The 16542-nt window shown below is 35.4% G+C and overlaps 1 protein-coding gene across 3 annotated transcripts in view; it reads left to right on the forward strand.

Annotated features, from left to right (window-relative positions):
* Positions 1–16542, forward strand: part of LOC139129238 (uncharacterized) — a 37483-nt gene that overhangs the window by 1155 nt on the left and 19786 nt on the right. For all 3 annotated transcript variants that reach the window (XM_070694884.1, XM_070694898.1, XM_070694891.1), the window contains exons 2-4: positions 4923–7409; positions 10376–10593; positions 11564–11744. In XM_070694884.1, the coding sequence (XP_070550985.1) occupies positions 4923–7409; positions 10376–10593; positions 11564–11744 (2886 nt within the window). The remainder of the gene's footprint in view (positions 1–4922; positions 7410–10375; positions 10594–11563; positions 11745–16542) is intronic.

A 16542-nucleotide genomic window follows, 5' to 3' on the forward strand; every position in this document is an offset into this window, starting at 1 on the left:
AATTTATGTCATTTATGTATATTGAAACTTTGATATTGGTTTGATGGTTGAAAAATCTGAACTTCGGTTATTTGTTTTCATGGCGCTGTGACGCAAAATGACGTGAGAACCTGCAAGTAAATGTACCCGGATGGCCCGCGGTCAAGAATATATATATATATATATATATATATATATATATATATATATATATATATATATATATATATATATATATATATTCTAACTTTTGACTAAAAAACAAACAAAATTAAAACCTTTACCATACCATTCATGGATTTATTTAATATTTAATTTTCATAACATAGAAAAAGCCTATCAGTATACGTAACATCTATGTCCAAAAACGTGCAACCAAAAAAGTGGCTGGGCTATGGATTACAGTAAAGCAACATTGTAAATGTACATTTTTACAGTACATTGCAGAAAGTCTTCCTACTAAAGTAAAAGGCCATGAAACCAAAATCAGCATAAAGTCTTCTGCTGAAGGCAATAAAATCACAATTATCCTCTAAGAATAGTAGGCAGAATATTACATGTTGTATTTAAAAAGCAAGAGAAAAACTGCCTTCATACGAGGAAAACCTCTGATCTTAGCCATACAAGTTATTAGACCTTAGCTATTAAGAATATTAATGAGATTAAGTCACATTCAGAATTATATGAAAAAGAGACTCCTTGCTGTCAGTCAGATTTGTACCAGCTGTTTGTGACAATTATAAGAAGTGTTCAGAAGAGAAACACTGTCGTCTGTTCCTGAATTCTTGGGAGAAAATTGGTTAAATTGGAAGAACATTTTGGATCATGATTTTGTTGGTCATTTATCCATATTTGATTGCTAATATAAATGATGTCATCAGTATATCTCATTAATAGGGAAATGTAAATCTTTGTCCAAAATGTAAATTACATATTTGAAATTTAATTATGCATGCAAAACAACAAAATACAACTTGATATACAACTGTAAATGTTATGAAGAACACTAGTAAAAAATTAACAACTTAAGTTGGAACAAAGTCATGCAACACTGACAAAATATTTCTGCATTTCTGAATCAGCAGTGTCCGATATTGTGTACTTGCCGCTGTATTTAGTAACAAAACCTGCAACAGCAAGCAGACCTATTGCCAGAATTGTACATCAGAAGCTGAGTCTTGTTCATCCGTGCATTGCTAATGAAGTGCAATTGACTGATCTTGCTTGAAGATATGGGTTTGTTTTCAATGTTCTTTACAGCCAAGTACAAGAAATCCATTTCCTGTTGGCCAGGCCTATCATGGTCAAACCAATAAAAATCAGCTCTGCAGTGTTAGTCAGTGAAATAGTTCTGACTTCAGGCTTCAGCTATCATGAGCTGCTGTGTCTGTTCCAACCATGCTGTGTTGGACACGTTACAAATTGTAGACAAAGCTGGAGTGACGTTTAATTATCAGTCTGCGTGTTCCGCAAACAAATTAATCATTAGCAGAGTAATACCATGCCTTCATTGCTCTGTCAAGCTGTTTTACTTTGATAGCACATGTCAGTCCCATCATGAATGGGGACATGTTTTATTACTAAGCAGAGTGCGTATGGAATTCCAGTGACTGGTTATCTGAAATTTTAGTGAAAAGACTGTTTTTTCCAGTGCATTCATAAATGTACCCATCTTTGCAATCCAGAGCTTTAGTTCCTCTCCACAATCTCTTGGGATAACATCTCCAGAGACAAGTTGTTTATGACAATTAAATATCCCCAAAATCAAAGACAATGAAATTTGAAATAATAATCATCATCATCATTATCATAATACTGGTAGCAGTAATAAAAAATGTATGAAAAAGCTAACTGACTGTTGAATGGTCTTATGAAAGTGAAAGCAGTCAACCATGAATGAATACTTCTATATGTGCCCGCATGCATTCATGCTACAAACTATTAAATTGCTTTCACCATAATCATATCACTCTATGAAACTTCATTTTCAGTTTTTCATCAATAAAATGGAATAATTGCCAAACTAAAAGTACTTGATGTATATTTTTATATCCATACTGGTTTGCAGTGCTGCAAAGACGTTGTGTTTCACTCACCATCTTGCCATTTCTGTCATAATAATATGGTGAAGCACCAGTCCCAGTATGTACAATGATGAAATATTAAATTCACAAAAGTACAATGATTTCTCTGGTGTACGTAAGCCACTAGATTAGCAGACATTTACAATATGCCCTGCATTGTGAGTGTGCTGATGTTTCCATGTCATTAAATTTCCAGACAGAGTCATTTGAAAGACAGACAATAAAATACACAGAATGACCCCATAGTCTGATATGTGATAGATAAAACAAGGCAATGAATACATGTATGTAGCAATAATGTGCAGCAATTCCGCTCTCTCCATACAATTGATTAACAATTTCAATTTTCTTTGGCCTTGGGGATTTTATAATTTTGGTAAAATATATTTTCTATTGTGATCAAGAAAAAAAATCAAAATTTCAAATTTATGTAAGTCTGTGTTTTGAGTAGTTTGATATGTAAATTTTCAATATTGATAAATTACCAGCAGAATTAGTTACACATGAGATTTAAGTACATTTTGTGATGAATGCTGGTACAAGACATGCACAGACAGCATCATTTGCATAAGTTCCTAAATTCCATAAAATGTGTACCTCAAATAAAATTGCTCTAATTGTTTTTGCCAGTGAGGTGCATTATTCCATATGTGATTTTCCACGAGCTAACACAGTGCAACCTCTAATCTTTTGTAGCTATAATGAATTTTTTCTTTCATTTCTATATTACTGTTGAATAATTTCTATCGCAGTACCCACAAAATATTATATTCAGTAATACTCAATAGTACTCAGTGTTAATGTTAGTGATGCAAATAACGAGATTTTGTAAAAAAAACAACAACAACAACAAAATGGTAAGGACATGAGACTGCAATGTATCAGCTCTGAAGGCTATTTAAATCTTTAATGACTTTTGAATGATGTCATTTTTTTCAGCCATTTTGTTCAACATCACAAAATAACTCCATGTCATTTTGTAAAGAATAGGGCTATGACATCATTGTTCTCTCTTTAATATATAAAAAAAAATAAATTTTGTTCACAAGTTTGATTGCACTTACAGGCAACTGTCATTTATACGGTAAAAACAAAAAAGACATGTTAATAGCTCAGACTACAAACTGCAACGACAGCTTTGTATGTAACACTGACAAACTTTATTAGAGAAGATATAGCAATACGTGGCACTGACCAATGTCGCACACGTGCAGCTATATTTACTGAAGCAACAAACCTGCAACCTCAAACAGCCTTGTTCAGCATTGCTGAAATGGGATCCAGTTTGTAAAATACATTTACTCTGAATACAGTTCGGTCAGAATGTGCCACATCAGCATGACTTTAACCTTTACAACCCCAATTTTCAAAAACTTGTGACTCTCGACGGTCATTCAGTCATGGTGGAATGTATACAATCGTACCAATCCAAGGTCTTTAAACCTTCAGTGAAGATTCTTACAAAAGAGGTATCGGCTGCCAGAACCATACATCTATTCACTCACGTCAAATATCTTTCAGGAGGGATTAAACAAAATGAAGCCTTTGTCGCCAGTGTTTACAGGGAGTTTTGAAATGGTGTGTAGAGGCAAGGCAAGCAGCTGGTTATTTAAGTCTTTCCTGAGGCATTTGTCAACATTACAAAAGCTTTATGTGTCTTGCCACCATGAGCAGATGTTCATGAATGAACCCAACAATCAATGGACACCTTCAGAGACAAATATTTCAATGTGTATTTCATTATGACAATCACTCATCTTTGTAGCTACATTCACTTACATTTTTATAGCCTTCATCTTGCAATAGAGTGTCATCATGTTTGAAAGATTTATTATCAGTGCAGCAAATGAAAATTGAACAAAAGTAAACAAAACAAGTACATTGTAATGTAATTTTGTTATTTGTTATTATATGTTTATTGTTTTGCATTTAAAGCATGCCCCTGGATATCTCAAAGATGCCTTTCAACATTTTCTGACTTTTAAAACGATGATTGATTTAACTTTTGATAATAGTTATATCATTTTGTTCCCTGAAAATTAATTTTTACTGTATATCCCTTGCATCATAAGTATATTACACCAGATCTACATACAAAGTTTTATCTTTAGCAACAAGATTTTAAACAACATGCAGTGTTACCAATTGACAGACAACATGGACAGATCTTCACTTTCAGACTGTGAGAACCACAGGCTGTCTCATACGGGCCTAAAACTTTTGTAGATTTTTAAAACCATCAATAGGACAATTAAGGTTTTCATGACAAATTGCAATCTTTAACACAGTGACTATACACCGTTTTGAATGTCAAAGATTATTTTAAGGACTTTGTTTTTCCAGAACTTTACAATGACCTCTTGTGTGTTTTTATTCCACTATGAAAAAGATTACCAGTGGTTTAAATTTCCCTCTAGGAAAATATTTGCGAAAGTGAAAGTCATTCTCAAAGAATATATTACCGCAGGCACACAGTCTGGAATGTATCATTGTTTTGAGTATGTGATAAAGTAATATGGAACTATCAGGCTGATCTACATCACGTATATTAGGCATGTATATCATGCATATGGAAGGGAATGAAGATAGCCTAACTATGAAATGCGAGCATGACAACCTAACTAGTCTGTGTGAAATTGATACATGTACATGTGAATGCAAAAAATACAAAATCACTGGGACAGAAAGTTCTCTATTGAAGAATTTAAAACCTGATAAGCTAAATTTTTTATTTGCTATGCTGCACTTAGTTTAGCATTCATTTCATTATAAATCTCCCATGCCTCACCATTGTATCCTCTTTATTATCTTTAAAGCCATCATTTTTTCATCATCACATTTTTTCTCTCATTTTCACAGAGTCAAATATGTCCGATATTGCAACAGACATCACCGTCAGTGTCTTAACACTGGAACATAACACAACATCAGCTACACAGTCACTGCATTCAGACAGCAACGTTGCTGGAACAATTATTGGCGTTTCCCAATTGGTGGTGGTGAACAAATCCAGCAAGGGTGACCTGCTAGCTCCCACAATGGACATACCACCAGACATGTCTCATACAGCAATCTCAAGCTCAGCAATGCTGCTTTTCCCAGACTACAGAAGCCATTCAGATACACCTTCACAAAAAATGTCAGTTTCGCACACTGCCCCTCCCCCACCGACAAGCTCAATAGTAGATCTTGTAACCAAGGAAACAGACTCTGCAACCAAGGTGATGGCGATACCCAATCAAAGCATACCATCAGATTCCTCATCAGTTGTAATTGACTTAAAAACAGCATCAACAATGAATAGCGAGACATTTCAAAAATTGCAAAATAATCAGTCAACTATTATTGCTACATCTTCATCAGCATCAGTAGATACAGAACCTTCGGTATTGCAGTCAGTGACCCAGATTTATCCCCCACCCACCGTGTCAAGTCCATATCCAATGCCAATACCAACACACTCACTTCACACAATTGCATCAGGCATGTCAGATGATACACACAACACTGCAAGTCTATCACTGACGCTCACAGTTCCAACTCACACACTACCACAGCCTACAGCTGCAGTCATGGCCTCAGTTTCTGAGGATGTTTTGCTGTCAAGAAACCCTAGTCTTTCAGAGAATAGTGAGTTTTTGAGTGAACTCATGCAGTCATCATTAATGCCTTCATCACCTCTGCCACCTGTAGGTAACTCTTCTGAAATAAGTATTGTACCTGATCTGCTTCAAACATCAGCTTCCACACTCAGTTCACTCATGACACATCCATGGCTTTCCTCTTTAACTACAATATTTCCATCAGAACCATTTCCAGGTTTGTCCACATCACTCTATCACTCCCACTCTGAGCTTCAAATCACCAATAAACCAACAAGCAGGATTATCAAAACTCCCTCTCTTGTGACAAGTAACGTCATTGCTGCATCAAACACAAACAATGCTACTCCATTCAGTTTGCAAGTCATCATGACAACTGTGAACAATACTGTATCTCTTACTAAAGCGACAAGCCGATATGATTTCAGCAATTCAGCCCTTCACAATCCAGGTCAAAGTAGCAGAAATGATGTCGTCAGTAGTGTTAGTGGTAGTTCAGGCAGAACAGTGACAGCACCAAGTGTTGCTATTCAAGACAAAACACAAACACCCAATGTTATGTCGTACAGCATGCACACCACAATGTCTGACACATTACCATCATCTCTCACTGATATACTCACTACAAGCAATGCAAGCATGTCTGGTCAGTATGACCCTGTGTTCAGAACAGTTGAAAATACAATGTCACAGCAATCTAGCATGTACAGAACATCCACAGCCACAGAAACACGGAATGTAGTTTTGTCTGAAAGTAGTATGAGGACAGAGGGACAGCGCTCAATTCAACCTTCAAGTTCAAGTAGACTTGAATCTGTACATGTTGCAAACACAAGCACGCCAAAACTAGCCATCTCATTGGTTCCTACACCATTTCAAGGTGAAGCAATCACCATGACAACAAGCACCACCATGCCAACACCCAGCCTATCAGCAATACCGTCTGTGTCTTCCTCATCCCAAGCTTTTGTTCCTTCAAGCATAAGCACGATTGAATTCCCTGCACCTGTAGAAAGCAGTAGTCTCATTGGTAGCCACAGCTCATCTCCACCATATGCTCGTGTAGTCAACCAATCAGAAATGCACTTAGAAAGTAAATTCACTATAATGAGCACCGGTAGATCTGTAGAGCCAATCACTGCAGAGAGCACTGGCATTGGTCAAGGTGTCATCCAATCAGAGAGCAGCTCTTATATGCTTCACAAATCATTAACCTATGAAGATTCAACGCCACCTGGTCTTCAGCAAACAACAGCTTTTGTTTCTGCTGCAGATATAACACCAAGTGCCTCTCTTTTTGCCGACGTGCCATTTTCTTCAAACCACAATAATTTCTTCAGCGTAGATCCATCCAGCGTGACAGCGATCACCGATCACTCATCGACTGTAGCACCTTCAGAAACTTTAACATCACAAACAGCTTCCATAGCATCCTCTGTGTCACCAAGCATATCACCAATTACATCTTCAAGTATAGTTCTAGGATCAAGCAGCTCCACAGCGCCAAGTCTAACAACTGCACTGCCAACTTCTAGTATTCTGTCCCAGTCATCGACTAATCACGTTGACGCTGTCTCTCCAACTCCCTCAATTCCCATACCCATGATGAGTTCAACTTTGTTGCCAGGGACAACAGCAGCTACAACGAAGAGACCAACCACCACGGTACCGAGCACAACCCCAGGAATTGAATACTGGACTCTGGAAAAGGGACTGGAAACACAGCCATACTGGCTAGCAACAGGTGAGGTTTATCATTATCACAAATCTCAAAAAGTGATACATCAACATTTCAGAGAACACCTATCATCAACAAACAATCCGTCCTTGAATTGTCAGTGGTACAACTAGATCTATACAAAACGCACTCACTGTGTGCTACATGTATGATTTGGGAATCCTGGTCACACTTCTGCTGTCCCCAGATCTGATTGTATTGATCTACCAAGGGAGACCCCAGTAAAATTACTGGGGAAACCCGGTAACATTTACCTGCTTAGGGGCCGTTGATAATAAAAGCTGACGCACAAGAAACGTAATTCCTTCGTTTTACTTGAAACCCCCTCCCTCCCCGCTCAAAACAAAAGTTCTTATGCGAAATCAATGACATATTATGATGCCGTTTCTGACAAACCCACACGCACCTCTCCGATCCGCACGCCCATGAAAAAGTACCGGAAGGGCACATTAATTAATAAACCTCCACTTTACGCGGTTCACTTTTTAAGACAGAACATTTTAATGTATTTCGCACGTAGGAAAATGTTTCACATACATGTTTCCAGTTGAAAAAGGATACAAGTTTTTATTTCACATTCATGTCTTTTCGTCGTCTTTTCTGTCTCTGTATTTTGTGGTCATTCTGTTCTCGATGAACGCGAGGTTAGTTTTGTGTTCTCGCTGCAAAGTTGCTCTTCGAAAACAATAGAAAATCCTTATGCGATTTTGACGTACACAAAGCGAAATGAACTTTTACCCCCTCCCCCCTAAACGAAAGAATTACGTTTGTCGTGCGTCAGCTTTTATTATCGACGGCCCCTTACTGCCTTTAACAATAACATGAGTACATTTTTGTATTGTAGTTTTTGTAACCACTTTGTTGCTAAATAATTTGTTTTGAGTGTATGAGTGGAAACAGTTCCCACACAGCAATTGGAATTTCTCAAAAGAGAAAACAAATCAGTAGTTCAGAGAAACCCTTGAAGTATTTTAAAATTAGGGTGTAAGAAATTTGAGTTGTGTCAAGCGTGAATTTGCATTTTAATGATTATGGTCATGTATTATATGCATGGAGACAGCTTGTGATAATCAAAACAAAGAGATACAGTTTTTGTTAGGGCAGTACGGCTGTAAAATTTACTGTACCGGTAGTTATTGTAACATGTCACCGGTGTTCCCCTCTGTGTATTGATTCAATCTTTTAAAAAAATGGTACAGGGGTTTCTAAACTGTTCAACCATGTACCAAACTGTAGCCAAAAAAATGTGAAATGCATATACTGAAAAATTACAGATCTTGTTCCAAGAGATTTCCCCACAACTTGCCAATTTTTTGACAAAACTAATATGGCTCTGCAGGTTTACTTGTTTGGAACACTATGCCAGTGTTCATTTGGTTGCAAATGTATCGTGTCATGTGACAGTATCTAGGCAACTGATAACAGACGTACAGTCATGTGGCGATTAGTAAGCAATATCAACATGTGCCAATCACCAAGTAATTTATTGACAGGTGTTCACAAATACACCAGGCTATTCTGCGGTGGATGACCTGACAACCAGGTCATGTCACAGTATTAAACTGAGCGTGCCCAGTAAGGGAGTAGTATGGTAATCAGGTCATCTAGTATGACCTGTATCAACCTTATAAACCAAATACCAGGGTATTTAGGTCAGGAAAACACAAATAATTGAGTAATCGGGTCAGGATAAAAAGAAAACAGAAAAATCAGGTAATGTTGAGATAATCAAGCAAGTGACTTGTGTAATGCCTCTATGCCTTGTTGTAATACTCTATCACCCAGTGTGCTCTCTGCCAATATCAAACTCTCCACAGCAATTCCAGAATTTCTGGAAATCTCTTTACATAAGCCCTGTACCAGAACATAAAATGCATTAAATTTTCTTGGGCCTGAGAGAACTTCATGAGTTAGTGGTATACGTCAATTTAGCTGAGAGGTCACTCTACTTATCATCCCAGTCAAATCATAGTCTGTACAGATAATGAGTAGAGAGAGTAGTTATGATGAAAAGAAAATAATCTTTCCTGCCAAATCAGTGTCAAAGTTTATATTACCTTGATGTGCTGTATTTAATGAGGTGATCTTGTGCGCAATTTCCTACATTAATGTATTCATTCATTTGCTTTATACAAAGTGTATTAATGAACACTGTTAACACATGAAAATTAAATTTCATAACTTATTACCGATATAGAGTATTGCATTGTAAAGTTATGTGAATGATGATTATCAGGTTGTCTGACATCAGACAGTAATGTGTCTGGGTCAGTATCCTCATATTTCCATATTTAGGGTCTGCCAAAGGACAAAGTTGATAGCCATTCTACTAGTACACAGTGTTCATAACAGATATGTAGAACACAGTATATACCTGTCATGTCAGCAGCATGTCACAAACACATAATTGGACGAAGAAACCATGTGTATTCTGCATAACACATGTATAAAATGCATTCATAGTGCTACGGCTCATGAAATATCTAGGCACCTTTTCTGTCACATAAAGGTCATAAAAACGGCCAATTATATTTTGACAGCATTGAGAACTACAATGAATGTCAACCAACTAAGTTAAAAGCTATTACCTGTCAGTTTGTTTATCAATATTAAAAAAGCAATAACTTTAAATAGATAAATTTCTGTTATTATTGAAATTAGGCCTAGCCATACGTAAATTATACCTTGAAAAAGTCTGTTTTATTGGTGAGCTGATTAGTTACTTTACCACGCAAGACGGTTTTACAATCATTTGTGACTTCCCTTGTATGGCCACACCAAATATACGAGTGTGATGAACATTGATATATAAACATTTTTATGTTTTCCATGAGATTAAATTATTGTAGTATTACGTGGATGTCATTGCATCAAAATGAATGATGTTTTCTGTTCAGTTTTCACAAACAAACATGCTAGCAACTTGCATCTTCTCAGTTTCTTTTCCATTGTCATTGACATTGTATCCACAGTTATCACAGTGCCCACCAACCAGGACATCAGGGATTTGCTCTTCATCATTGAACTTGAACAAGGGTTTGCCGAGGCGTACCAGGAGGGAATGCAGAGAGAATCCCAAGAAAACAGAGAGATACAGGAACTTCTGCAGCAACTGGATCCGGACATCAATCCGTTGGTGATGGATAGGCGGAAGAAAAGGGCTACTTCCCATGGAAGTTACACTGTACAGGTAGGTGTTCATCATCTCACAGACAGTAGCTCACAACCAGTGTTTGTCACGAGACAGAAACTCCATGATTTATCAGTGCTCAACTTGACAGTTTTTTCATTGGATTACATGCACAATACTTGCTCACTGATATTTAAGTTGGAACGTGTGTACTAGATGCCGCTTGCATTCATTTGTGTAGGACGCCATCAAGAACAACAAACGTATTACTAAATTTGGTCGCTAGAGGGCGATATAAGAGCTGATTGTGTGACCTGCAACTTTAATAGACTAATGGTGGGCACTTTGTTTGCTGAAGTTGTCGTTTATCATGCGTTTTGTTCTCACTAGTGTAATTATAGAATTAAATAAACAAACAGAGCAGTAGCTGTGATATTTCTGTACTGTGTGGTCATGACATGAGTTTGTACGAGTTCAAAAGTACAGTACAACATAGCAGCTGAGAATATTGCTACACAGTATTATAATCAGTATCACTGAGAACATAGTACAGAAATATGATATATATGTGATCCTGTCAAAAAGTGTAGTCAAAGCTAGCCACTGAGGGCAGCACTGGCAGCAGATGTGATGATCAGCAATACTGATATTTTGTAATTTGATATGGTAATTCTCAGCTGCTTCTCTGAATATACTTGAACTAAATCGGGTAATATGATCTGATATTGCCTCTGGGGTAACATTTATTTTGCAACATATGGCAGCATTTCAAACAGTCCAGTATTTTCACTTTGTCTATGGTTCAGAAGGGGACAATTTATATCAATACATTATTTAAGGAAAATTACAAATAGGCTGAAATTCATTCACCAACCATTGCAATGCAATTATTCATAATAAAAGATACATGGGGATGATAGGATAATATATCTAGTGTTAGAAAACAAGATAATCATGTTGATAATAGAAGTGCAATTACCTATGTAGATAAAATACACTGCATATTTACAATTTCTTTCCATTTTCACAGATGATAGACCAAATCAGAGACAATCTCACACCAACTAGTGTCAGTTTAGTGTTCTATGTCACTGAAGGTGGTACTAAATACAGAAAGGTAGCAGCCCAAACCTCATCAGCCATTTACGGTAGACTCAGCCTATCAGAGTTGACATTCTTTGTGGGTTATCCAATGGAGTCTGAGGTCAAAGGTGAGTCAAAGATCATTTCAGGGGAAGACAGCCATTATCAGGCAAGCAAACTTACAATGTCTAGTATACATGTACCATGGCATTTAACTATAAACTGACAGTCATGAATTTGTTTTCCGTAATATGTATAATACAGTCCCTGACAATCTATCGCCAAACTATACTCTAAAATATACCCTATGTCTGTTGCCCTCTAAGCCAATATGACATGCTGCAGTGCAAACATATTGCCTGTGACACAAGCAAACTTTTTTATTTATATGTAAAGATAAAAGGCTAACACAGAGACCTTTTCACAGTTCCTCAAACTAACACAAAGTTTCCAGAAATATACATTTATTAAAAGGCATACTGTCCTCTTTAGATGGTTGCTTGTGTTTACATACTACCGGTAGTTACCAGATCAGTTTTGAGCTATCCCTTTCTGTAAGTCCTAGTTAACCTTTGAGCACCAAAGTCAATTTTAGTCACCTTTATAAGATAAAGCCCGGTCAATTTTGTTTAGATTTTTGCCAAAATTTTGATAAAATGGTGTAGCCCATGAAATGTGATGTCCATTTGGTCCAGAAAAATTAATGAAATGTCACAAAATGTTGCACTAAAATTTTGAAGAGAAAAATTACAGCACTCAAAGGGTTAAGTTCATAAAACATATACAATATCAACAGTACCAATACTTTACCAGAACAAAACTATAACAAGCTGTATCAAAAGTAATATAACACTCTAGTATTTTTGCTTCACAGAATTTTTATGTAATAAGTTTTGAAAAAAAGTTAGAAAAGCATTAATTTTCACTGGATATTAGTCCAGTCAATCTAAGCCAAAAAAGGGGTAAACCTAGGACTAATTGCAACAGAAATTATTTCTTCACCATGCATTTTGGAAAGGTCCTAGAAATAACATACTAAAAGTATAATAAAATCTAAGGGGTGCAACAGTGCCTAATTTGCATAAATCTAAAGGGGGCTCATGGGTATAAAATTGTCGCTGATAGACGGTTTCTACTTAAAATATGTGGCTAAACATGCTTTTGATCAGGTTTTTTTGGCTTATTTGCCTCCTTTTTGGTGTAGGCAATGTTGTTGAAAATATTTTGTCGTCATACAAATATTCCTCATTTGCATAAATCCAATATGGCCGCCACAACACTTCACTTTTCTAAGTTTTTCTCGAATTAATAACTATTTTTAAGCTACTACTGACAGCAATGGAATTATTTTTTCACATTGTATTTTAGACAAGTCCTAGAATAACATACTAAAAGCCTAGTACAATCTAGAATTGTAAACAGTGCCTAATTTGCATTGGTGTAAAAAGATTATGGGTACAAACTAAGTGCTGATAGAATGTTTCTGCTAAAAATAATTGGCTAAACATGATATGTTATGCAGGGTTTTGGCTTATTTGCCTTGTTTTTGGTTTAGGTAATGTTGATGGAAATATCTAGTCTTCATAGAAATATTCCTAATTTGCATAAATCCAATATGGCCGCCACAACCTTCACTTTTCTTTGTATTTTTTCCAATTAATAACTATTTTTATGCCACTTCAGACAGCAATAGAATTATTTATCCACTTTGTATTTCAGAGAAGCCCTACAATGACATACTAAAAGCCTCGTACAATCTAGAAATGTAAACAATGCCTAATTTGCATATATGTAAAAAGATTACGGTTATAAACTAGGTGCTGATAGAATGTTGCTACTAAAAATATTTGGCTAAACATGATATATGCGGGTTTTGGGCTTATTTGCCTTGTTTTTGGTTCAGGCAATGTTGATTAAAATATTTTGTCGTCATAGAAATATTCCTCATTTGCATAAATCCAATATGGCCACCACAATATTTCGTTTTTCTTTGTATGTCCCTCATTAATAACTATATAAGCTACTTCTGACTGCAATAGAATTAAATTTTCTTTGTGTATTTTAGAGAGGTCCTAGACTGACATACTAAAAGTCCAATACAATCTAAGATTTATAACATTACCTTATTTGTATAGATATAAACGGATAATGGGAGCAATACATTCACTGATAAAAGAAATATGCATATTGAATTGAGAAAAATGCGACATTATGTTCAAGTAATGTATGCATTTACCTTAATTTTTGTCCAGGCAATATTTTTGAATACATTTTATCGCCCGAGAAATATTCCTAATTTGCTTAAATCAAGTATGGCTGCCACTGCATTTCACTTAAAAATTATATTTAATCTACACAACAAGTAGTTTTTGTTTCCACTCTGTATTGAATGTATAGAATGGCAAACAAATGACTGTTAAAGAACACAGGGACACAGTGCATAATTTGAATAAATATAAAACTTAGAAAAGGAACAAAATCGTTGCTGTTAATAGATTTCTTAAAAATATATTCAGCAAATTGATATTTAATTCAAGCAATTTCATTATTAATGTACTTTTGTGTTTCTAGGCAATGCATAAAATCATTTAAGATTCCTCATTTTACATAACTGCAATGTGCCCCTCCTACCACTTTACTTTTCCTTTTTTGACCTATAGTATAAATGACTATATATAATGTTAAAAAACAACGGAGATCATTAGAACTAAATTTTAGTAGGGTCATGGAAGTTACATATCGCAAGTTTAAAGGCCTGTGTTGGCACCAGATTTTCTCATCAGAAAATTTACCCACCAGATTACAATTTCAATGGAAAACAAAAGGCTTTTACACCTCAATCATTCTCTTACAGACTAGAACAAAGGCGATCCCAGGGATCGCGAAAAGTGCATTTAATGAAGTTGTGCATAAGACAGCTAATTTACCCAAATGCTAAATGGGTCATAGATGCTATACAAACCTGGTGCTGATAATCTATTTACGAAAGTGATTTAAGAGATAAGCTGACATTGTAATGACTACGTAACATCATATTCTTGTTTTTAGTTCAGGTAATGTTTTCAAATATATCTTACAGCGATAAAAAAATTCTTATTTGCATTTGTCCAATAAGTCAACCATGTCACTTCCTTTTTCTAATTGGAACATGAGTTATTTCTTCACCTTAAATACTTAAAAGGTCCAAGAATGGTATATTCAAAGCCTAATACAATCTACATTGTGCAAAGGACTAATTTTAAAAGATTTTATAGAAAATGCCCACACTGTACTAAATGTAATAATTGAAACTTGAAAGGTTTTACAATATCGTAAAGAGAGATTGGAAGTTTTTACTAACATTGCTAAATATATTTTACCTAATTTTGAGCGATTTGTCATGTGCATAAATTATATATGATGATCATTAAAATAATTTTCTTTAATTTTTCAAATTGACGTCAACTTATTTTAATTAATTATGTTATCAGTAAAATGAGAAGTTACATTAAGAGACACTACTTGTTTAAGTTATTTAATACTTTAAATTCTTCCTATCGAAAGATGTCCATTTTATAACTTGAATGAACATTTTGCTCAGTACAAAGAAATTGACATGGTTCTGTATTTTCTGTGTATTTTAACTCATTTTAATGATTATATACTAATAGGGCCTACAGAATGAAAAGCCCTGTAAAAATAAACTATGATTGATTCGTATAGTTCATTTCAATTATCTAGAGAATTTGCATAATGTCAATAACATTGGAAACTTACTGGAAGATTTGAATTTTCTTAATGCATACCAAAATGCTTGGCCAAATAACCAACACTTTGTACTAAGGGAGGCTGAAGAAAATTTGTGTTTCAGCTCTATTTTCTTTTATTTTCACCCTTACCCGTATTACTAATATAGATTAAGTATTGGTAAAATGTAATTAAAGACCAGGTGTGTGGTCACTGGTAAATCAGATATACTTTTGACTGTGTGCAACTTGCCTGTTCATGCCACATACAGAAATTTATGATAATAATGATAAATAAATTATAATGATCACGATGATATAGAGGTGCAATTGTTATACTGTACTGCCAATTATCATGAAATATGGATTAGGAAAGCTGTTCCTTTATCAGCTGAAAGACATTACAATAATCAAAGGACACTGCATTTCTCAAATTTTGAAATTTCTTGAAGACAACAATTGAAAATTAATATAAGTCATATAGTGGACTGAAGAGAGAGATTTCCTGTTAATCTTACCGTACACAGCCATAGCATTTGAGGAAAACTGAAAAAAATCTGTTGACTGAATCATGATAATCTAAATCACTGGTAAAAGCAAATCTAGATACTTTTCATAATCTTACATGGTCTAGCTGCTCTTTCAAATTTTCATGACCGTGAAACAAGAAAACCAAAATGTGAAGGGATTTGCATCACAGAAGCTGCCGTTAACGAGTTTATCAATTAGGATATCAAATTTTGACATCAAATTATCATAAAATTGGTTATCCTGTATTTTGAACCTTATGGAAGTCTCACCTCAGATTGGCCAGACTCTCAATTCCTTGAGTGATCGATCTTATTGGTAATAATACAAAAGTCTAATAATCTGCAAATGGGAAGTCCATTACATAACAGCCCCATGAGTGATACTTGCACATCTAAGATCTGATATGATACGCAGTACAATTATATCATCCTATGCTTCACATCTTTTCATTGAGTTATCCTTCCCCATACTTATGGGTTCTACCATGAACTGCAGCAGCATGAATAACCCCGACAGAAAGCAAAATCTAGACTTTCTGTTGTCAACGAAAGGATTCTGGCTGTAAACAAATGAACCACCTAGAGGAAGATGTAAACAGAGAGGAAGAGGAAGAAATTTTGATATGATAATGACCATCATAATAATTGTCATCACCACTACCATCATGGTG

This window comes from Ptychodera flava, chromosome 1, assembly GCF_041260155.1.
Source record: "Ptychodera flava strain L36383 chromosome 1, AS_Pfla_20210202, whole genome shotgun sequence".
Lineage (NCBI taxonomy): Eukaryota > Metazoa > Hemichordata > Enteropneusta > Ptychoderidae > Ptychodera > Ptychodera flava.